Source organism: Musa acuminata, chromosome BXJ1-9, assembly GCF_036884655.1.
Source record: "Musa acuminata AAA Group cultivar baxijiao chromosome BXJ1-9, Cavendish_Baxijiao_AAA, whole genome shotgun sequence".
Taxonomy (NCBI): Eukaryota; Viridiplantae; Streptophyta; class Magnoliopsida; order Zingiberales; family Musaceae; genus Musa; species Musa acuminata.
Window position 1 is genome coordinate 3,810,001 of NC_088335.1, and position 23,891 is coordinate 3,833,891.

General features: G+C 41.4%; 4 protein-coding genes across 6 annotated transcripts in view; 1 reads left to right on the forward strand and 3 right to left on the reverse strand.

Annotated features, from left to right (window-relative positions):
* The window catches only part of LOC135592565 (putative leucine-rich repeat receptor-like serine/threonine-protein kinase At2g19230), a 6,680-nt gene extending 5,864 nt beyond the window's left edge, over positions 1-816 (reverse strand). The window contains exons 1-2 of the mRNA XM_065082094.1: positions 566-816; positions 1-477 (exon numbers count right to left, since the gene is read on the reverse strand). The exon at positions 1-477 is cut by the window's left edge and continues 82 nt beyond it. Of these exons, the coding sequence (XP_064938166.1) occupies positions 1-477; positions 566-680 (592 nt within the window). The 5' untranslated portion in view covers positions 681-816. The remainder of the gene's footprint in view (positions 478-565) is intronic.
* A 1,021-nt stretch (positions 817-1,837) lies between these two features.
* LOC135592566 (putative leucine-rich repeat receptor-like serine/threonine-protein kinase At2g19230) lies at positions 1,838-10,699 on the reverse strand. The gene is made up of 13 exons (XM_065082095.1): positions 10,537-10,699; positions 9,855-10,404; positions 8,841-9,325; positions 8,003-8,141; positions 7,820-7,891; positions 6,777-6,848; positions 6,615-6,695; positions 5,206-5,369; positions 4,808-5,070; positions 4,324-4,450; positions 3,565-3,633; positions 3,277-3,466; positions 1,838-2,621 (listed from the first exon to the last, which is right to left on the reverse strand). Exons 1-13 carry the CDS (start codon positions 10,655-10,657, stop codon positions 2,165-2,167), a joined length of 2,790 nt encoding a protein of 929 aa, XP_064938167.1. The 5' UTR covers positions 10,658-10,699; the 3' UTR covers positions 1,838-2,164.
* Positions 10,700-13,187: 2,488 nt separating this feature from the next.
* On the forward strand, positions 13,188-17,548 carry LOC103997057 (putative leucine-rich repeat receptor-like serine/threonine-protein kinase At2g19230). 2 transcript variants are annotated; one of them, XM_009418188.3, is made up of 13 exons: positions 13,188-13,441; positions 13,508-14,054; positions 14,128-14,606; positions 14,727-14,865; positions 14,953-15,024; positions 15,092-15,163; positions 15,250-15,330; positions 15,473-15,636; positions 15,714-15,952; positions 16,142-16,268; positions 16,381-16,446; positions 16,539-16,728; positions 16,930-17,548. In XM_009418188.3, exons 1-13 carry the CDS (start codon positions 13,324-13,326, stop codon positions 17,384-17,386), a joined length of 2,751 nt encoding a protein of 916 aa, XP_009416463.2. In that variant the 5' UTR covers positions 13,188-13,323; the 3' UTR covers positions 17,387-17,548. The 2 variants fall into 2 exon arrangements, with proteins under 2 accessions (XP_009416463.2, XP_018686860.2); XM_018831315.2 differs by having other exon boundaries at positions 13,667-14,054.
* A 1,210-nt stretch (positions 17,549-18,758) lies between these two features.
* LOC103997058 (putative leucine-rich repeat receptor-like serine/threonine-protein kinase At2g19230) lies at positions 18,759-23,060 on the reverse strand. 2 transcript variants are annotated; one of them, XM_065082097.1, is made up of 13 exons: positions 22,886-23,060; positions 22,259-22,796; positions 21,707-22,185; positions 21,454-21,595; positions 21,286-21,357; positions 21,151-21,222; positions 20,982-21,062; positions 20,568-20,731; positions 20,252-20,490; positions 19,937-20,063; positions 19,759-19,824; positions 19,477-19,666; positions 18,759-19,391 (listed from the first exon to the last, which is right to left on the reverse strand). In XM_065082097.1, the coding sequence occupies exons 1-13, from the start codon at positions 23,055-23,057 to the stop codon at positions 18,938-18,940; spliced, it is 2,796 nt and encodes a 931-aa protein (XP_064938169.1). In that variant the 5' UTR covers positions 23,058-23,060; the 3' UTR covers positions 18,759-18,937. The 2 variants fall into 2 exon arrangements, with proteins under 2 accessions (XP_064938169.1, XP_064938168.1); XM_065082096.1 differs by having other exon boundaries at positions 22,259-22,802.
* Between the last annotated feature and the right edge of the window lie 831 nt (positions 23,061-23,891).

Sequence of the window (23,891 nt, forward strand, 5' to 3'; positions counted from 1 at the left end):
CTTTCCTCAGTGGCCTCAACTCCAGCGACGATATGAAAGGAGTTCCCTTGTCCTTGTTTACGAGACATACGGATATATAGCCAGCCAAGGCAACTGTGATCACTTCAGACTCATGCGTCCGAGTGACATCGGAGATGTTTACTGATTCCCAGAGATTAACGCCTAGGTGGAGATCAAAAAGTATGGGGTCGACACTGCTGACCTTCCGGCCATCGTAGTTGCCATGAAGGAACGTCGCTCTTACCAGATACTTTCGACCTTCCTCCACGGGAAGAGTGTAGCAGCTCCTTTTATCTTGCGGAAAGCTTCTGAGGGTTCGATCTTGTGTTGCTATCGTTGTATTCGAGTCGAACCGCGTCGAGATATTGTGATTTACCCCGGTGGCAACGTAGTTGGTGTCGGAGTTGTATGGTATGGTAGTCTTGCCGTCGGTGTAGCTGTAACCATCAGCGATGCCGCAGTCGATGCTTATGAAACCTGTAAACAGGGTGTGAAGTACGTACAGCTTACCTTCATCGTGATAGAAACAAAAGGCTTCGTTGAATAAGCTTTACATACAGCTTACCGTCAGTGTTGCGCGTGTGATCACCAACTCCGACTGTCACGAGCACAACCTCCATCCAGAGGAAGAAGACCCATGTCTTCCTCGAAGCCGGGGCAACGCGTCCCGTGGCGGCCATTCCCTCCTCCTCTTACCTTTCCGATGACTCGATGATCGGTGCAACTGGGAGAAGGAAGACGACTTCTTATAGCTGCATCAACAGCTGGTTGTCGTAATCCCAGCAAAGACACGTAGAACACGAGTGGCACGGAAGATCATGAATCCGATCCTCGATCCAGTCTCCCAAACGTCTTAGCTACGTCAAATGCGATTTCTGAACGCATACGTCTGGAGCACCGTGAAGATGGAGGTGATGGCTCCGTCGTTCAGTGAAGTCGACGAACGTTTTCTTCTTGAGAAGTCGGTCGTCGTCGTCGTCTACTGAAATCTTCCGAATAGTAATAGCAAGTCATTAACATCATGGGTTGGACAATGCGGGCGACTCAACGATATCAATATCAATGGACGGAATCAGGGAAGTTTCATTCATGGAATAAGTGAACCATGTGAGTCGATGAATTAACTTCGGCTAACCACGGAGAGGGAAAAGATCATCACATCAAATAAATCTGTAACCTTACGGACACTCCACCGGAAAATGATGAATTCTTTTCATTTTCAGTGAAAGACTTGTTGTTGATTGAAGCAAATTGCAACTATAAACCCTATAAACCTTCCACCAGAGAAATTGCAAACAAGTCCGACCTATCTATCCACATCAAATGGTTGGCGACTCGATGATTTCAATCCAGTAGAAACTCATTTTCAATTAAAAATCTATTTATTTATTTCTTTGCAAAGAATAAGTGGCGAAAATCATGACTTGACAAAGTATTTCCCAACTAGTCTTAACTAACACCTTGAAAAAAAAATCTTGTTTACCAACTAGTCTAACACCTTCAAGAAAATCTTCATCCAAAAAATAATCGTCTCATATATCTTATGGTGGTATAAAAAGATCTAGAATTACTACAAAGGAACGCTAGTCTAAAATAATTGATTTATAAACTTGAGAAACTCAAATAACTAGTCCAAAATAATAGAGGTAGACGGACATGACTTAAAAGAGTAATAATATTTGAGCATGAACGAAGTCTATCACTCACAACTCGCAATTCGAGCCATTTAAAGAACAATCACCAGAGCAACACCACACCAGTTAGTGGCCAATCTCACTATGAAACCCTTTTAATAGTGTGACATTTCGTTTCCTCAGAGCAACGCTAGCAATACAAGTGTGACAACCACTTCCATGGTAGAAATTAGCTTTGTGACCTCCAATTTACAAAAAACATATAGTATCAAGTTTTCTTCAGTCATATGCACATTGCAAAGATACAATATGGCAGAGAATTATAATTTCAACCATATACAACAAGAACATAACAACTGTGCACGTACTGTTCACACTAGCACTTGAATGTTCTGATCGTTCAGATAAACAATGACTTATTTTGGATATATGTAGAATAGCCAAGACCAAACTTCAACCAAAAACCATTTTGAACACCTTCCAGCTGGAAGCACAAAGCATTAAGAGGGAAGTGATAAGTGATTCCTACATCATCTTGCCGATGGACCACAAACGTCAGACATTCTTGCAATATTTTCTATTTCAAGTGCACTGTTGGTATCGCTTATGTTGCTGACTTCTGTGTATAGGTTCTCACTGCATGTAACTAGGTTCTCAGTTCTATCAGGAGAAGTCTCTAGTTCCAAACTCTCTTTCAGCTGCATCACAACATCTGCCATGGTTGGCCTCTGATGGGACGCTTGTGATGTGCATTTCAGTGCGATATCAGCACACTTCCACACAGAATTGACATCATAATTCCCTTGCAGCTTGGCATCGACAACATCCTCAATATTTCCTCGGCCAAGCCTTTGGCGCACCCTTTGAACTATATGTGCATGCTCTGCACTTTGTACAATTGGAGGTTGCCCTGTGATCAGCTCCAAAAGAACCACCCCAAAGCTGTACACATCGCTTTTCTCACTGATCTGGAAGGTATTGTAGTACCTGCACAGGTAACATAACAATTTCCAATCATCTCTCCCCTTTCCATTCCTCAAATTCATCTGGTCACTGATATGCAAATACAAATTAGTTCAATATATAATCATATATAACCTTGACGGACAAGTGCTTATATAAGCTACTCAAAGGTCAGAAAAAGAAGGACCCTAATTGTCATGGATTAAAGCAAAAGTTACAAAATAGAAAACCTATTTGCAATTGGTTGCCTATTTATCATCATTATTTTCCTGAATGAGACCAGTAACCATTTAGTCCAACAGATAACAAAGGTATACAGAGATGGATGACTAGATTTATGAAGTGCTTGACAAATGAGACAACTGTTTAATTTGCAGAGAATTAACACAAACAGCAAAGGTAATGGTAGCATCAGTAAAGACAGAGGCAGCACTTCAGAGTACTAATAGAACTAGATTTTTTAGGTTAAAAAACATGTCAGTATATGATTCCTCCAAAATATTTTCCTGCCCCATAATGTATTTTCATATTTAGATGTTATGTTAAATGTTAATGGTTGACAACCAAAAATTTAAATCAAACGTGTAATCAACCACCGCTTTTTTTTTTCTTCGTCATTGCCATCCCAGGCAGTTATATTTTTTCAAGCAAAGCGAAAGAAATGAGAAAACTGACATACTCTGGATCAAGGTATCCTGGGGTTCCCACGACTGCCGTGGATACATGAGTATTGACCTCACTTTGAAAAGCTTTTGAGAGGCCAAAATCTGCTATCTTGGCCTCCAGCTTCTCACTTAATAGGATATTTGCTGTCTTCACATCTCTGTGAATTAATGCTGGTTTGCATCCCTTGTGCAAATACTCCAGTCCTGCACCACATTGAAATTCATGAACATGAAGACGAAAAAAATGAATATCCGAAGAATCAGGCCGAGTACTCGTATTAAATCTTTGCATTACTCCCAACCTTCTGCAGCCTCAACTGCAATCAGGAGACGCTGTCGCCAACTTAAAGGTCTGGTACTGTGTGTCCTTCCTGTATCATTTCATATCAACAAGACATCAACATCTGATGGGAAAGATCAATGCAGATAAATTGTATTACAGAGAGCTTGCTAAATAGTAACTAGCCTTGTCATCTCAAGTCATTTATGCTTCCCTATACAGATGTGTAAAAATTGGAAATTTGCTGCAATTGAAACTTGAAAGTACCAACAAAGAATGGTGTAATTTTGGAATAGTTCTAAAAATATATATAAATATTGGAATCAAATGTTAGTATTCTCTCATTAGAAAAAAAACAGAGGAAAGAAGAGAGAGAGAGTGTGTGTGTGTGTGTGTGTGTGTGTTTGAAGTATCCACTCATGTAAGAACTTTCAGATCATATTATTTTTCCCTTTGGCTTGCCCTTATTTGTTCTCAACCTGCTTCATCATGTGAACCGAATATCACCTTTAAATTTCACACTCTATTAGTAGAGAACTCTAAACGTTGAGAACAAACACATGAGTTTTACTCAAGTTCACATACCAATATACTTTATTTGAAAATCTAAAAAGTTAGATAATGACCTGAGGACGATTATTGACATTGCACTCTCATGTTTACCGCCTTAAGTTAAACTGAACCAGGCCATAGTAACATAGAGCCAAAACAGCAAGTGCTGTCTTGGAAAGGACCAGTTTGTGGATAAAGATAGAGAGCATAAGTACATGGAGTTTCTAACCTTGTAGATGGTCTTGTAGGGTTCCCTGAGCCATATATTCGTATACAAGTGCCAGATAGTCTCCATCATTGCAGTAGCCAACCATAGAAACTAAAGTCCGGTGATGAACCCTTGTCAGGTGCTGGGCCTGCAAAAAGAAAATCCACAATTGTTTTGAAGCTTGGCAACACCAAAATCCAAACAACAACCACAGAATGGAGGCACAAAAGACAAGGGTGAACATTCTCTGGTATCTAAGTAATCATGGATATAACATTATTGTTCAAGAATGCTACTTGATTCACGAACGAATTTAACATTATGGTTTCCAAAAATAAAAGTATTACTTATTTTCCAAAAAGTAACATATACTACTTGATTCACGAATAAATTTCCAGCGAAAAAATTCAAAGCTTTATTTTTCTTTTTGAGCAGCCGATTGCTGTATTCAATCACACAAAATCCACCTAAGATTACAAACACCTAATTGTTAAGAACCAAATACCTCAGCAAGAAACTGGTCAGTCCCTTGTGATGATGCTTGGGATCGCATCTTGACTGCAACTTCAGTCCCATCCTCCAAACAACCATAGAAGACAGTGCCAAATCCTCCTTTGCCTAGGACCTTTTGAAAATTATTAGTTATGTTCTTTAACTCCATGTATGTGAATTGTCGGTTCTCAAGTTGCAATGGATCATGACGATGGTCCTTTACTTGGTTGGAGAAACCTTCATTCTGAGGCTTCACAGAGGTACCTTTTCTCGAGCCTTTCAAGTTAAGCATCACAACATCAAATGCAGGTTCAGAAATTGGATCAGAAGATAATGTTCTTTTAATTATAACCATATCTGAGTTAAACTTGCTCGTCACAATTGCAAGAGTTTTGCTATAAGAAAGCTTACCTTGTCGCTTCAGCCTGCAGATTATGAGGATCACCATGAGCACTATTGTAACAGGAACTATACAAAGAATAACAATTGCAGGTGTCGTTATCTTCTTCTTTTTCGATGATGGCGTCACCTTGCATGAAGTTCCATTCTCACAAAGATATGGATTTCCCTCAATTCTGGCATGAGATTTAAACATTGTATTGTTACTGTTTTATAATATAAACGACATTAAGGGGAGAAAAAAGGGACCAAAGCTGAAACAGTGATGGGAGCGTAAAAGAAACTATTTTCTTGCTATTATAGTTCTAAAAGAGAATAACAACCTTTTGAAAGTTTGACATTCTTGTAAGCAGTAAAAAATAGAAGAATCCAACAAAAAAATTTTCTTTTATTTTTGTAATCATGCTAAGCAAATTTTAGCTTTCTTATTTGTTGTTAAAAGGTGAAGGTACTGAATTTCCTAGTCATCTTTGTCCTTATAAATACTTATGTAATTATTTTAATGAATTTTTTTACAATGTTTGCAGGGTCCTACTTGGAGTTATATTAGCAATCGAAAACCTATTAATGGTATGATTAGAGAAAATTGTGTATCTATTGAGAATTGAATTTGGAGAGCTGGAGGTCTAATATTTTAGTTACGGTGTTGGGTAGCAATATGACATTTCCAAGAAATAGTTGTCCCATAAGTTCGCCTTATTATAGAATTATGTCTAAGAAGTCCATAAATAAAAGGCCACAGTCCTTAATTGCTTTAGAGAACAATTTTGGAATTTTGTAAATATGGTTTGGTCATAATAGTCTGATTACCCCCTAACTTGATCAAACAAGTCAAAATAGCCTGAAACCATTGTTACAGCCCAGAACCCTAATACTTCCTGGAAGCACACCCGACTCAAGGGCTAGGAAACTTGGCACCATTAAGTGCTTAATATGATATCAGCAAAAGGACATTGTATTTATATTTTTGGTCCACATGAGGTTTACATCTATGTTGGCAATCTAAAGCTACCTCTTTCTGTGTGTGACTAAATACATTAAACGTATAGAATTCTTCAGGAAAGTAAGATCTTTTAAACCTGAGCTTGAAATTCCGTTAAACCCACATTCCGACCTTAATTTCTTAGTACAACCATTCATCCTTCACCGATTTGAGAGTGATCCTCAGACTTATTAGTGCAATACTCCATCCTTCACCAATTTAAGAGTTTTTCTAATAATCCTGGACCCATTTAAGATCAACATTCCATAGGATAAGACACCTAGCACCTTTATATGTCAAAGTATTACTCTAGTTATAACAGCTAACTGTCAATAATATTCCTTGTCTAGAGCTTTTTAAACATCAAAATTAGTTCTTTGAGATTACACATTATTAAAAAAACAATTGGAAGAATCTAGAATTTTAGAACAGCACAAACCTTAAGGTAAGAAATCCATTTTGTGATCTCTCAAGGAGGGCAGAAGGAATCGATCCATTTAACTGGTTCCTTGTCAGATCTCTGCAAAAAGGCATTAGATCTTAAACCATTAAGTTCCATTTATGTTTTTAAAACAAAAACAACATTAATGAAAATACTTACAGGAGTTTGAGGGAAGTTAATTCCGCTAGAACAGCAGGTATTGTCCCTGTTAAGTTGTTGTAAGACAAGTCCCTGAAGAATGTCATAAACAACTATTACCATTCCAAAAATCTAGCAGTTATTGCCATTTCTTTGAGTTTAACTTCACTGAACTCAAGGGCCCCTGACATTATTAACTAAAGTTACAACCTTATGTAACAAATTTCAGAGCCTGGATCAAAGGCATTTAGAAGAGATCCAGATCACTGAAAAAAGAAGCCATACTAGGTATGGATGGTCAAAGCTTCAATATGGTATCTGAATTCTGATGATTCTTGGATAAGCCCACGATATATCGGTGGATATGTTTTTATTATTAGAAGGTCCACATGTGGGCTTGTTTATGCAGGTTTCTCCTGCTGAAAGAATGTGTCTGTTTTCACGACGGAGGCAACTGCTCTTATAGTTGATCTCTTATGGGCCTCACAGGATATCACACATCTAATTGTAAGCATGGATTCCAATTGTTGCTTTAAATAATAACATTGTCGAGTGCATAACAAGTCTTGTGAATCATGAGGCTAATCAGGCAGCTAATTGATTAGCCTTGCTTGTAGACCAGGTGCTGATCATCAGTGGAAATCTCATGTTGCGAAAGTGTTATCTTCTTTGTGAGAACATTTATGGTTATTGTACTATGCAATCAGTCTGGTGATAAATGCCTTATTTTTTTAAAAAAATTGTGGTTCTGGGTTCTCGAGATACACATACAATATATCAAATTTGAGGAAGGTTAATTATGGACTTGGCAATACAAAGACAAAACACATAGCAGAAGGCATATATTTTGCTTTAACATACTGATGCTTTAATTTCATCAGAATAGTTTTTCTCGAGTTCTTTTGTTCATGTATGAGATTCCAAAAATGTGCATCATTTAGGACAGATGCTTGGCCTTTCAACGACACTCAGCATTGGCCCCAACAAAGACTAATGACTGCTTACTGTGCTCAAATGTCTATGCCAAGGCAAAAAAGAAATTAGCTTGAAAACAGTAGCCTTACAGATATTCAATTGCACCAAGGCTGGCAAAAGACTTGGTTATTTCACCAGTCAATCCACTTGTTGATAGGTTCCTGCAAAATATTTAAACTAGTAAGGTAATTGCATTATTTTTGTATTGACACATTTTGATAATGAATCGTCTGCAGTTTAATTTCAATGCAATTCTCTTTTAAAGAACTCACAAAGTAGTGATCCTTGGAGGAATTGAGACGCTAAAAGTACAGTTTAGTCCATCCCAAGTAAATGCCTTCGGAGTACATGGATCTCCCATCCAATTTCTCTTAATCTTATACCATGCCTTGATTGCCATCATGGCATTAACTGATATTGCAATCAAATCCAAAGAGAATTTAACAACGTAAGTTAATGTCATTGCTTAAAAGCTGTATAATGCAAATTGAAAAAAAAAACAAACTTCTGACATGTCACCGAAGTGTGTGTAACTTACCAAAAAAGAATCAAACGAAATGCTAAGGCAATTTGTAAACAACACACTCTAACAAAATCATATCACTACAATCCATCGTATCACTTATCCCTGTGCTGATCCATCTTCCATCATGGATACCTCCCAAGCCTAACCAAAATTATTGCAGTTTATAAACATCCAGCATCAATTTATATTTATCCTGTTCCAATTACACTTGATTGGGATTTCTAAATGAATAGCTTTTTTTTTTGTTCTATTCCAATCAGAAAGTATAGTTTCAAAAGACATATACGAAAAAGAAAAAAAAATCCTTTATTTCAACACTCTAATTTTGAGGATTCAAACCTGTGCTAGGGTTCAGTGACACCACCCCTTCTTTTAAGATCCAAAGATAGTGGTCGTCTTTGCACTCAAGCAAAAATATGTTGTGGGCATTTTGAGGCTACAGGCTTTAGACACACACTCACGAAGAAAGGGTAGAATCTTGAGTTGGAGCTCGTTTTCCTTCCCATCGTGCCATGCTCGCTCTCCAGGGACATTACATCAAACAGTTTATGAACATAAACGAAGGGAGAAAAGTCTCGTCGTACCATCGTCATCATTCGACGGCACGTTGGCGTTACTCAAGGTCGAGAAGATTTCCAAGGCGTTGAGGATGGGCGGAAGGGTGGAGTTGCTCAGCGCCACAAGTGTGATGTTGTAGGAAAGGAACTGGCCGAGGGGGTGGATGCTGTACACGGCGTCGGAGAAGAGGTAGTCCGGGGTCATGGGGTTTCCCAGCCACTGGATCCCATTGACGTAGACGTAGAACTGCCGCGAGACGTTGGTCCCGGAGAGTTTGAGGAAATCGGAGATGTGCAAGATGGGGAAGTACTGGTTGACGTCGCCGGGATAGGGATCCCAGGAGAGGAGCAGCGTGGTGGAGTTGACGGGGGTGACGGCCGTCTGCATGACGGCAGAGGGGGCCTCGAAGTAGTCCTCCGAGAGATTCTCGACGGTGGAAGTGGTGGAGATGTCGGTCCATATGGGCAAGCTCCACGGCTCCCAGAGGCGGTCTTGGCGATCGTCCGGGTACCTGCCGACGGTCGTGACCAGAAAACATTGGTCTCATTAGGATCTCTATAATTACATTAGGATCTCTATAATTCTGAAAGCAAAACAAATAATCTTATTTATCCTAAAGCTACGTTAATAGAAAACATAATACATGACACCATATGTTGGATCTGTATAAAAGTAATAGGTAAAAAGAGAATTTTAATATCCCTTCTGTTTTCAGCATGTCGATAAAGTCATTAGAAACAAAATGGATATTAAAATTATCTTTTTGTACACAAGAATTATAATATTTTTAATGCCAATTTTTTAAGTATCCATAATATTCTGAATTTAAGTAGGTAAGGTCATGAGGACTAATATATAATTCAAATTAAATTATAATTTTTTAAAGTACGGCTTGATAAGCATGATGATATTTGCCCGTATCGGATTAATCGTAATAGTGATCCATTTTGTAACATTAATATAAAAGAAGGATATGAAGTTCTTCAAAGATTGCAGTTAGCATATGGAGCAGAGCATGTTTGCTGGAACAGAGTATTTACCTGACATAGGTACCCTTGTGTCCCATGTTAAGCCGCTTGAAGAGGACCAGACTGCGAGAGGCGTTCACGGCTGGGTAAAGCATGTCCTTCAATGGCCTCACGTCCAGCCCCGATATGAACGGAGTCCCATGCCCGGTGTTCAGCAGGCACACCGAGAAGACATCAGATGAGGCCACCGTGATGACCTCGATGGTATACGTTAGGTCGGGGCCGGTGATGTTCATGTTCGCCCAGAGATTGACGCCCAGGTAGAGATCGAACAGCAGTGGCTGCGTGTTCATGCCGTCGTAGTTCCCGTACATAAACCACGCTCGCACAAGATACTTGGAGCCCTTGGTGATGGACGTGATCCTGTAGCAGTTGCGAGTCCCGCTGGGAAAGCTTCTCAGGCTCAGCCATCGTCTTGCCATGCCGTTCGCCACGTATGCCCCGGAGATGTTATGGTTTTCTCCGGTGTCGATGAATCCGGTGTCAGAAACGTAGGTTATGTTGGTCTTCGGGTCGATGTAGGTGGTGCCAGGGGCTATACCGTTGTCGATGCTTATGAAACCTGGAAAGCAAGACTAGATTACTACGGCAAGATGATCCAAGATGAGTTTGTCAACCTCAGCTTGATCAGCAGAAATCTAATGGAAAGATGACTAGTTTGGCATCTCGAAGATATATATACACAGCTACTTACCGAGAGCGTCTGTGGACTGACAGTGAACCGGAAGAACGGCCATGGCGAGGCCCAGGAGGACGGAGCACCAGACAGAGGCCATCTTCCCCGAGCTGAAGCAGCATTCCATTGTCACGCCCATCGCCGCTGCTACCTTCAGAGTACAGCAGCGGAAGAGGAAGCCACCTTAAACCACTTGTTAGCACGACAATATTTCGTGATCACCTCAATTATCTGCATGACCTCGAACAGGACACACCTATTCACACGTACCAACGATTGGCACGTGGCACATCCAAGCAAAGAAGATCCCGGATTAGCAGGTAGCTTGCTCTTAAAGTGTACCTTGCCGTGGAGCAGAGAGCAGAGCGTGGCCGTGGCGCCCCACTCGCTTCCATGGACGACTTCCGGTGAGTCAATGGGTTTGGTGAGTCTTCGGGATCCATTACATGCAGCTGCACATGGGTGGGGGGGTCATTGACTTTGACTTAGCGCACTCTTCCGTTTGCTTGGAAACCAGCTCAAGTTTTTAGTGACTTCGCCATTGATCCGAAATGATCGACACGGTTTTGTTTGCTATCGGAGGTGAAGGATAAGACGTCCTCATCGTCGCCGAAATCATTGAATCAACTACGAGCCATACACAATGAGAATGAGGAAGGGATCCGCACACAAACACAAAAGTCAGCGAGATATTTCAAGAACGGATAATTCTTTTCGGCCTGTGTAAAAGAACTAATAATTCAGCAGACCGTATACGAAGCAGAGGAAGATTATGTGTTGTTCTTTGGTCATACTAATCGTGATGGGTTTCGCAAACTGCGTGTGAGATGACTGCCGCTTGGTGTTCTGTGAAGGCGACTGTCAAGGGGAAGGCACATGGAACAGCTCAATTATGTTCAGGTCGAGATCTCCACCTATACATTGCTTCTCGTGTTGTTTCTGTAAGTATCGATATCCCTAATGGTCAGCTCAGCGGAATGAGAAATGACATATCTTATGATCCACTAGATGTAGTTTAGGTTCGAGTGCGATAGAAAAAAAGTCAAAATCAGAGGCATGAAGCAACATTGATTGTCGATCAAGAGAGTACTTCTTGGTAGATTTGTAGAAATCACAACACTAACTTCTGCAGCTCCAAGCTCGCCTTTAGGTGCATCACCACGTCTGCCCCAGTTCTGCATCAATCGGCACACTTCCTGACTGAGTTCATGTCCGACTCCCCATGCAGCAACATCGTCCTCGAAATCACGTCAATCTCACGTAGTTCAGTGGGTTCACAAGAGGCTTGCTGTAGGGAATATCGAGGATGTTATGCCTGCGAGGTGAACACGACGTGGATTCTTATCGGAATCTCTGCCTACGGAGCTCTGACCTCTGCCATGCAATACTCCTCCAAGAGGGCTACAATGACCGAGGTGGTGATGACGAACACTGCAGAGTGCGCATGACAAAACCCAATTGATGCAAGCATACAAAATGTAGAATCTACATAGAGAACATAGCGACATATGGCAGATTTGGTGCATTCGACGTGGAATACGAAAGCATTTCCGAGAAAAGAAGATGATATTGGTGTCACTCCGGTCTTCTTTGTTACATGATATCCGTGGATGCTTACAATTTTGTTGGTAAATTTGATAGGAATTTGGAAGGTTTGTGTTACTTTGTGGGAGACTAGTAGTACTCGATGCTTTTTTGTTTTTTCCAATAAGATTGATAGCATTATGAATGAAATGATCCGAGCACTGCTTGCATAGCCAAGAAATCTAATTATAATATGAAGAAGATCATAATAAGTTCTATGATCATCCACCTGATCGCTAGTCAACCAATGAGCTCTTCCATGTACCTACCTCTTTCTCTTCTAGACGTTGACTTTTGGCTTTCATGAGCTAAGAAACCACCACCACCACCCTCCAATTCTTGCCCACAAAGAGGTGCAATTTGAGACGTAGTTTGCTCATCAAGTGGCTGGTGCTGGTAAACGAGAACAGCCGACGCTGCTCGCAGACGATGACCAGATGAGTTCGTTCAAAGGGTATGATATTTATCACCATCGATTTATAGTAGAATACTCATCAAATATTGATTTAAAATATTTAAATTTAATAGTAGAACACTTACCAAATATTAAGTGGGGGGAGATTCAAAGTTGTTAAGAGTTAGTCATTCGATCGACGACTTTGATTATGACGAATAATACAAGTACTAGACATGCTCAGATGCTAAATAGAGTGGATTATTATTGGACTATAACTCATATGTACCGTGTCAAAGTTTGGTTTTGAGCTTAATGGAAAAGTATTTAAACTTATCTATAAAGATTTGACGTGATGAATGATGATGAGTGTCTTATTATTAACTTACATCCGGTGAATCGATCATTCATCGGGAGTTGCTTATATTTTGGGAATTGGGAAGCCACTAATTCTTTCTGTTGATAACAGCTGAGGTTGAATTAGTCTCAGCAATCTAGTCCTTGGATTTTGTCAAGATGATGTAGTTTGCTGATCTATTTCTTTGTTACTAAAACTTGGCCTTCCAAACTAAACAAAAGAAGAAGCTTTAATAAACGTTATCATGTTATCTTCGTAGTTTGACTTTTTGAGCCTTTAATTGCCGATGATATGTTCGGTCTCATCTGAATATTCCAGCATTGTTTTCTTGTACTGTCTTGTATGTATGTCTTGAAGCAGGATGTATCTCTTACTTTATTCATATACACATAGCAAAATGTGGATCATTTGTTGAGTCCAGTCCTCTGACGTTGTCCCGGAAAGCCTTCCTGCGCAGGAAGAAGGTGTAATGACCATCAGTATGAGACGCTTCGACTCGAGGAAGATGACACTGATCTGGTCCTTCGTTCTTCTGTGCTTCATCGTGGCTGCCGTTCAAGTTCGAGCACAGACGACAAGCAATCATGGTAATCTCATACTTCCCATCTCAGAGTTAAAGCACTCGATCTGTTATTCTTCCCAATTCGATGCAGGTTTCATTAACATCGACTGTGGGATCCCGGAAAACTCTTCCTACCTCGATCAATCCCTCGGCATAACATACGTCTCCGACGCTCAGTTTATAGACACTGGCGTTAACCACGACGTCTTGCCGGCGTACGTCTCTGATCTCGCTCAACGTTATCTGACAGTGCGAAGTTTTCCTGATGGACCTCGCAATTGCTACACTTTCAAGTCGATGACCCCGGGGTTGAAGTACCTCATCAGAGCCACGTTCTTGTATGGGAACTACGACTTCAAAAACAGTCTTTCGATTCAATTTGACCTCTACCTCGGAGTCAACCTCTGGAAGACGATAACCCTGACAGATCCATCGAGTTACTTCTTGACAGAAGCTATTACTGAAGCCACGGCGGATTTCATATCAGTGTGCCTGGTGAACACCGGTCGTGGGACTCCTTTCATATCGGGGTTGGATCTGAGACCCATGGTGGCGTCTCTTTATCCGTTGGTCAACGCCTCTCGCAGTCTGGTTCTTTTGGATCGCTTCAACATGGCGCCAACCGGTATCTCTATCAGGTGAGAATTTTGAGTTGAGATGTATGTTCCGAGTTTTCTTCCCCATATACTGTTGTTTGAATGGAATTAATAGGTATCCATTGGACCCGTATGATCGTTATTGGTTCCAATATACGACCCAACCTTCCTGGAATGAGATATCTACCAACTCCATTGTGGAATATGGTGTGAATGATCACTTTGAGATACCTTCGAAGGTGATGCAGACTGCAGTTTACCCTGTGAACTCCACCAAACTGGAGCTCAGTTTCACACTGGATCCTGGAGACCTCAATGAATTCTACGCCGTCATGTACTTCGCCGAGCTGCAGCAGAATGCCTCGAGGCAGTTCTCCGTCCACCTCAACGGAGCCCTGTTGAATGACGCCAAACCTTTCACTCCGGATTTCCTCACTTCCGACGCCATATATAGCATCAATCCTAGCGCAGGATACGGTGAGCTAAACATCTCTCTGGTTGCGACACAGAGATCCACACTTCCTCCCCTCCTCAACGCCGTGGAGGTCTTCTCGACGATGAGAAACACGAGCGTGGCGACGGATGGCGGAGATGGTAATCTATACCTTCGTCTCTGTTCATGGTGTCTGCACGAAGGAATGCAATGGCTTTTGCTGTTTTGTTATTGTAGTTGTTTCCCTAACAGACGTTGCTTTACCTCGTTGACTGCATCAGTTGATGCTATGATGGCGATCAAAGGGTTCTATCAGGTGAAGAAAAATTGGATGGGCGATCCATGTTCTCCAAAAGCTTATACGTGGGATGGACTAAATTGTGCTCTTAATGCATCTGGTGTTCCAAGGCTCACTACCCTGTGAGTTTTCTTCTCTCGACAAACTCCAATCATCAAGAAATGGCATTGGGAATCAGTTTGATACGATGTTGATTTTGAGTTTTGCAGCAATCTATCATACGGTGGATTGATTGGTGAAATACTCTCGTCTTTTGCCAACCTCACTGCAATACAGTACCTGTGCGTGCTTCTCATCTCAATCTATTATTATTCATCTTGACGAGTAAATAATGGCATAATTTTACAGGGATTTATCTCACAACAACTTAACAGGACAAATACCTGCTGCTCTAGCATATGTTCCATCTCTCAAGCTCCTGTAAGTACTTCTATGTCAGCATCGTGTATCCTTTGAAGAACAGTAAGTCAAACTACGATGACACAACATTATTTGGCTACTTACAGAGACTTGACAAACAACCAACTCAGTGGACCAATTCCTTCTGCTCTTCTTGAGAAATCAAGGAATAAATCCATTACTTTAAGGTCTGTCCTAATCTTGAAATCTCGGTTTCCCAGTTTCTTTTTACTCCATGATTGAACGCAAAAAATTGGTTTCAGTCAACTCGATTGTCGGTAGAAACCTTGTTCATGTTTAAAGTTGAGAGTGAAATCCTTGTGCTGATAGAACTGATGGCAACCCAAACCTCTGTGGCGATCCCACTTCATGCGAGTCAAAGCCGACGAGAAGGCAGAAGGGAAAGACCGCAGCTATCGTTATATCTTGTGTGGTTTCCGTGGTGGTACTCTTTGCGGCGGTAATCGTTTTTTGCATGCTGAGAAAGAAACAAGGTTAGTCATGTTCTTGCAACTACAAGTTTCATTTAGAGACCTCCATGTGTAACCTGCATCTGATGATACCACGCTAGGTTTGAAATCCTCAGTAAGAGGAACCACTGATAAGCTTCATAACGACGATGAATTGCCACTTGAGAATCGAAAGTTCACATATAGGCAGCTGCAGAGCATCACTGGCAACTTTGGGAGAATCATTGGAAAAGGAGGATTTGGGACTGTTTATTATGGCCATCTGGAAGATGATACCGAAGTTGCTGTCAAGATGCTATCCCAGTCATCATCACAAGGAACTAAAGAGTTTATTGCCGAGGTAATCGATTCACGGCTTCTCCAAGCTTAAAATCTATGAAAGGAACCACCGAAAACAAGTTCATATTCCTCCTTACTCTGTTCTCCTCTGTTTTCGTTGACCTACTCGAGTTCAGTCTTATTTGTTTCATGGTACGTCCTTTCCATCCTACTCTCCAGGGGAAAAAGAAGTGACTCGATTGTGTTACAGGCCCAGCATTTGACGAGGGTGCATCACAAGAATCTAGTCTCTATGGTCGGCTACTGCATGGATGGAGATCATTTGGCACTTGTCTACGAGTTCATGTCTCAGGGAACCCTTAAAGACCATATTAGAGGTTCTCAGAGAAAAACTCTACACCTTAGCTATGTTAATCTTGGTTGTAGACATCTTCTGATTTGGTCTTTGGATGAAGCTACAAAGAGGTACTCATCATGACCTTTTAACAGGTATTGGCACTGCTGCATCTTTGAGTTGGGGACAGCGCCTACAGATCGCTCTTGAAGCTGCACTAGGTTGGGCAGTGAAACATACAAGTCACTTCTTAGGCCGCTGCTTTCTTTTGCCATCTCTGTGCACTCACTGGTTTGGTTTGGATGATGTGTAGGACTCGAGTACTTGCACACCGGCTGCAAGCCTCCACTGATTCATAGAGACGTGAAGACCACGAACATCCTCTTGAACGAAAGGCTGGAGGCAAAGATATCAGATTTCGGGCTCTCCAGGACTTTCCATAGTGATGGCCACAGTCATGTCTCCACCAGGATTGTTGGAACCATGGGATACCTCGATCCAGAGTACTTTAACTTTGACTTCTGCTCTTCTAATCCTGTTCTGCTGACATGAACAAGTACAGAAGAACAGGAAGATCAAGAAAGAAACTTAGTACAACAAACATCTTCACTGATCATCTTCATACACTGTTTGTCGTTGCACTTGCACTACATATCATCAGCAAGAAGGGAGCTTAACTTGGATGTGGTTTTGCACTTCTGTAGGTACTTTATCAAAAACCGACTTAGCCAGAAGAGCGATGTGTATAGCTTTGGGGTGGTTCTCTTGGAACTGATCACAGGCCAGCCTCCCATAGTATGCATTCCAGAGAGCACTCACGTGGTTGAATGGGTTCGCCGAATGCTTGCGAAAGGGAGCATCGAGGATGTCGTCGACCCGAGTGTGCGGCAGGAGAACGTGGTGAATTCCGCTTGGAAGGTCACCAATGTAGCACTTGCATGCGCTGCTCATGCTTCTAGCAAGAGGCCGGCAATGACGGATGTGGTGATGCATCTGAAGGAGAGCTTGGCGCTGTACAGTGATGGAGATAAGATCCAATTCGAACGCATCAGCAGCGAGAAGCTGTACATGGAATCTAGTGATACGAGTCAGATTAGTGCGTTTGATGTCCATCAGTTTGGGAATGTTTGGGATAGCAGCGAAGGCCCTTCAGCAAGATGACATTGGTATCGCCACCTCTGTCTTGGGTCATCGTCGCCGTTTGCTTTCACTTCCAGAGGATGATTTGGCTTTTGTACTTCTAAGCTAAGAATGAACACAAACTGAAGGAGAATGCATTTGACTTATGTTTCCTCAAGAATAAACAACTCAAGAATAAACAAACCAGTAAAGTGGCTGCTAGAACGAGTAACTACCTTTAGAAAGAATGATTCCTAAATTTGGTTTTTATAATGAATATAAGCAGAGAATTGATGAATCATATTAAATCTTATATTAATTTTGTGATATATTATTTATTATTTATTATTTATTATTACTAATCAATCAATACATTAATTATATATATATGGATTATGATATATTTTAGCTTTTATGATTTCGGTCCGATTTACTCATGTATAAAATAATCCTTAAATTTTTAAAAATATAACATATAAGTTCCTTTCATATTAAAAATCTGATATGTTGATTCACAATAAATCATTAATATAATTACACATGTAATTTAAGTTTTAAAAAAATTAAGGTCTATTTTAGCTCATGTAATTTTAGTTATGGATCACTTAAGCCCTTATAATTTACTTGTATCTAAAATAACCCCTATATTTTCAAAAATGTAATAGTTTTTCCCGTCAAGTCTGAGTTAAGAGATATTAAAGTTTACTTATGTAGCATACTGACTCATAATAAACTATTAATATAATGATACGTATAATTTAAGTTTAAAAAAAAGTTAAAGTACATCTTGTCGAGAAAGAGAAAGTGATAGAGGTCATAGCGATAGACAAAAGCGAAGAGATAAAGGTAAGAGAGACCGGAGGTAAAAGTGAGAGAGAGCTGGACTATCAGACTATTATGTACCTAGCATCAGACTAATCGACACACATCCACTTAAGACAGGACCAGAAACTCTTGAGCTAGTCATTAGTGCGAGAGAGATTGGATGCGTACAACACCTTGTTATACAATAGTGATTCGGTGTTGCTGTTGGTGATCATTTTCATGACGATGTCTTCTTCTGCAATTGATGGTGATCTTAGTTTTTTTTAAACTTAAATTATATGTGTTATTATATTAATAGTTTATTGTGATCCAACATACCACGTAAGTATATTTTAACATCTATTAATTCATATTTACGGGAAGAGCTTATATGTTATATTTTTTAAAATATATAGATTATTTTAGACATGAATAAACTATAAGAGCTTAAGCGATCTATGATCAAAATTACAGAGGCTAAAATAAATCTTTATCTCTTTTTTAAATTTAAATTATATATATCATTATATTAATAATTTATTATGAGTTAGTATGTCATATTAAAAAGACTTATATATTATATTTTTAAATTCATAACCAAAACCAAACATCAAACCTTAACCCATCGATGAAATGCTTTAACATATGTATAATATTTGTTGTTACGTCGAGTAACTCCCAATACTTGTGGTCTTTGAGCACAAAGAAGCCGGATACATTCTCCTCCCGTTTGTGTTCATTCTCGAACCACGCGAAGCGCGACCCAAAACAGATGTGGCGAGACCAGCGTTACCTTGCTGAAGGGCCTTCGCTATCTGAAATGTTCCCAACCTGCTCGATATCAAACTTACTAATCTGGCTTATATCCCCCGAATCAGTGTACATCTTCTCGCTGTTCGAGTGCTGGAAATGGAGCTTAGCTCCGTCACCGTGCAACGCCAAGCTTTCCTTCAGCTGCATCACCACATCACTCATCGTCGGCCTGTTGCTCGACGCATGAGCAGCGCATGCCAGCGCCACATTGGCCACCTTCCAAGCAGAATTCACAACGTTCTCCTGCTGCAGGCTCGGGTCGACCACGTCCTCGATGTTCCCTTTTGAAAGCCTTCGGCGAACCCATTCCACCAGGTGAGTGTTCTCGGGATCATTCACCACCGGAGGTTGCCCTGTGATCAGCTCCAAGAGAACCACCCCAAAGCTATACACATCACTCTTCTGGCTCAGTTGGTTTTTGGTGTAGTACCTAAATAACAACAATCGTTCCATTGGTTAGGTTTTGCGTTTTGCTTGTGTGCTCATTCACGTCAACAAGAAGCCAAGTGAAATACTTTGGATCGAGGTATCCCATGGTGCCGACGACCCTGGTGGAGACATGACTGTGGCCGTCACTCTGGAAAGTCCTGGAGAGCCCGAAATCTGATATCTTTGCCTCCAGCCTTTCGTTCAAGAGGATGTTTGTGGTCTTCACGTCTCTATGAATCAGTGGAGGCTTGCAGCCGGTGTGCAAGTACTCGAGTCCTACACATCATCCAAACCAAACCGGTGAGTGCACAGAGAAGGTTAAAGAAAGCGGCGGCCTTAGAAGTGACTTGTATGTTTCAGTGCCCAACCTAGTGCAGCTTCAAGAGCGATCTGTAGGCGCTGTTCCCAGCTCAAAGGTGCAGCAGTGCCAGTACCTGTTAAAAGGTCATGATGAGTACCCCTTTGTAGCTTCATCCAAAGACCAAATCAGAAGATGTCTACAACCAAGATTAACATAGCTAAGGTGTAGAGTTTTTCTTTGAGAACCTCTAATATGGTCTTTAAGGGTTCCCTGAGACATGAACTCGTAGACAAGTGCCAAATGATCTCCATCCATGCAGTAGCCGACCATAGAGACTAGATTCTTGTGATGCACCCTCGTCAAATGCTGGGCCTGTGACACAATCAAGTCACTTTTTTGTCCCCTGGAGAGTAGAATGGAAAGGATGTACCATGAAACAAATAGGACGAACTCGTGTAGGTCAACGAAAACAGAGGAGAACAGAGTAAGGAGGAATATGAACTTGTTTTCGGTGGTTCCTTTCATAGATTTTAAGCTTGGAGAAGCCGTGAATCGATTACCTCGGCAAGAAACTCTTTAGTTCCTTGTGATGATGACTGGGATAGCATCTTGACAGCAACTTCGGTATCATTTTCCAGATGGCCATAATAAACAGTCCCAAATCCTCCTTTTCCAATGATTCTCTCAAAGTTGTCAGTGATGCTCTGCAGCTGCCTATATGTAAACTTTCGATTCTCAAGTTGCAATTCATCTTCGTTATGAAGCTTATCAGTGGTTCCTCTTGACGAGGATTTCAAGCCTAGCGTAGTATCATCAAATGCAGGTTACACATGGAGGTCTCTAAATGAAACTTGTAGTTGCAAGAACATGACTAACCTTGTTTCTTTCTTAGCATGTAGAGAATGATTACCGCCGCAAAGAGTACCACCACGGAAACCACACAAGATATAACTATAGCTGCGGTCTTTCCCTTCTGCCTTGACGTCGGCTTTGACTCGCAAGAAGCAGGATCGTCACAGAGGTTTGGGTTGCCATCAGTTCTATCATTACAAGGATTTCAAACTCAGCTTTTCTTGAATGTAAACAATCGCTCAGTTCAACACCGAGCTTCAGATGTGGAAATTTTACTGCAGCTGACATCTCTAAAGCCAAATTGCCATCACCATTCAGTAAAGTTTTCTTTCTGTATTCTACCTCTATCACCAATCAAGTCGACCCAAATAATCTTTTTGCATTCAATCATGGAGTACAAAGAATCTGGAAAACTGAGATTTCAAGATTAGGACAGACCTTAGAGTAATCGATTTATTCCGTGATCTCTCGAGAAGAGCAGAAGGAATTGATCCATCGAGTTGGTTGTCTGTCAAATCTCTGAAAATATAGCCAAATAACGCTGTGTCATCACAGTTGGACTTACTGTTCTACAAAGGAAACACGATGCCGCCATAGAAATACTTACAAGAGCTTGAGAGATGGTATATATGCCAGAGCAGCAGGTATTGGCCCTGTTAAGTTGTTGTGAGATAAATCCCTGTAAAATTATGCCATTATTTATTTGTCGGGATGATAATAGCTTCAAATCAGAAGCACGTACAAGAACTGAATCGCACTGAGGCTGGCAAAAGAAGGGCTTATTTCACGAATCAATCCTTTGTATGACAGATTGCTGCAAAAACATCATCATATCCGAGTCATTCCATTGTCATTTGTTGATGATTAGAGTTTATCCACGGAGTTCTTTGTTGAGCCAAGAGAAACTTACAGTGCAGTGACCCTCTGAATACCAGATGCATTGAAGGTACAATTAAGCCCATCCCAGGTATAAGATTTGGGAGAACATGGATCGCCTGCCCAATTGTTGGTCTTCACCTGATACCATTCCTTGATCGCCATCATGGCATGAACTGATGCAGTCGACGAGGTAGAGCAAAATAATCCTGTGTTAGAGAAACAACCACAAGAAAAGCCAGTGCATTCCTGCAGACACCATGAACAGAGATGAAGATACAGATTACCATCTCCACCATCCGATGCCACGTTCGTGTTTCGCACCGTCGAGAAGACCTCCACGGCGTTGAGGAGGGGAGGAAGTGCGGAACTCTCTGTTGCGACCAGTGAGATGTTTAACTCACTGTATCCTGCGCTAGGATTGATGTTATATATGGCGTCGGAAACGAGGATGTCCGGAGTGAAAGGTTTGGCGTCATTCAACAGGGCTCCGTTGAGGTAGACGAAGAACTGCCTCGAGGCGTTCTGCTGCAGCTCGGCGAAGTACATGACGGCGTAGAATTCATCGAGGTCTCCAGGATCTGGTGTGAAACTGAGCTCCAGTTTGGTGGAGTTCGCAGGGAAAACTGCTGTCTGCATCACCTTGGAAGGGACCTCAAAGTGATCATTCCCAAGAGCTTCGACAGTGGAGTTGGTGGATATCTCATCCCAGGAAGGTTGGGTTGTATATTGGAACCAATAACGATCATACGGGTCCAATGGATACCTATTAATTCCATGCAAACAATAGTGTATGGAGAAGAAAACTTGGATCATACATCTCAACTCAAAATTCTCACCTGATAGAGATACCGGTCGGCGCCATGTTGAAGCGATCCAAAAGAACCAGACTGCGAGAGGCGTTGACCAGCGGATAATGAGACGCCGCCGTTGGTCTCAGATCCAACCCCGATATGAAAGGAGTCCCACGGCCGGTGTTCACCAGACACACTGATATCAGATCAGTGATGGCCTCGGTAACAGCTTCGGTCAAATAGTTACTTGATGGATCTGTCAGGTTTATCGTCTTCCAGAGGTTGACGCCGAGGTAGAGATCAAACTGAACGGAAGGACTGTTTTTGAGGTCGTAGTTCCCGTACAAGAATGTTGCTCTGATGAGGTACTTCCACCCCGGGACGATCGACTTGAAGGTGTAGCAATTGCGAGCTCCGTCAGGGAAGCTTCTCACCGTCAAAAATCGTTGAGCGAGAGCAGGGAAGGACGCCGGCGAGACGTTGTAGTTGACACCGGTGTCCGTATACTGTGCATCGGAGACGTAAGTTAGGCCCGAGACGTAGGAAGAGTTCTCCGGGATGCCGCAGTCGATGTTAATGAAACCTGCATCTAAGTGAGTATAACACTCAGATGGGAAGCACTGAGAATACACGCAGCGGATCGTATCATCTCTTGGTTGGCCTCTGTTCTACCTGTCGTCTGTGCTCGAACTTGAACAGCGGCCACGAAGAAGAAGAAGAAGAAGCACAGGAGCGCCATCTTCTTGGAGCTGAAGCATCTCATTCCAAAAATGGCCATTGCCCTTTCTTCCTCTGCAGAAGAGCATGTCGAGACAAAGCTCAGAGGGATGAAATCAACATACATATACTGGAGAACAAATGAACTACATTTTTATACATATAAAGGATAGAATTGCTCCAATAGAATATTACATGAAAAGATCGGAAAAGATACAGCCCACTACAAGACATGCAATACGGTACAAGAAAAACGTTGCTAGAATAGAATCAATAGATCAGAATGGCATTAATATCCGGAAGAAAGTCAAACTATAGAACAGAGAGGATAAGTTTAAGAAAAGCTTCTCCTTGTCTTCTAATTCAGAAGGTCAAGTTCATGATACGAAGAAACAGATCAGCAGATCTCATCGTGTTACTCAAGAAATCGGGTGATTCTTGCCAGGCAAGAATTCCAGCCAACTGCAGGAGAGCAATCACCTGCCACATTCTAGGCATGCATGTGGTTTCTTCCGAGTGCTCCCAGCAGACCAACATATCAACTCATTGACTCGTAGCAAGCACACAACTATTTTCAATCACGTCCGTGGAAACCAGCGCGGATTATTAGTATTAGATATATGGGTTGAGAGAGGAATGAATGATTCACGTTTGGAGCTTCTCGACTTGACTTCCCACGAGAAGACTATTAAATGGGCAGGTGGCTGTTTTGTGTTGCCTCTGTTCTCATTATATGCTCTTGCTCTCTCTTTTGAAACATAAGAATAAAGATGCTATAGTGCAGAAGAAATTACTTGAACAGGAGACTGTTGCCATCATGGGAAGGAAAGGGCTGCTCATCAATTGATGAATAAAGAAAGACATGGATTTGAAGATTGTTTTGTTCTTTCGGAAGATGGTCATCCATGTCTGCTATTGTTGTTTTCTTCCTTTCTCCATCACCTGGCCTCCCTGAAAAAGA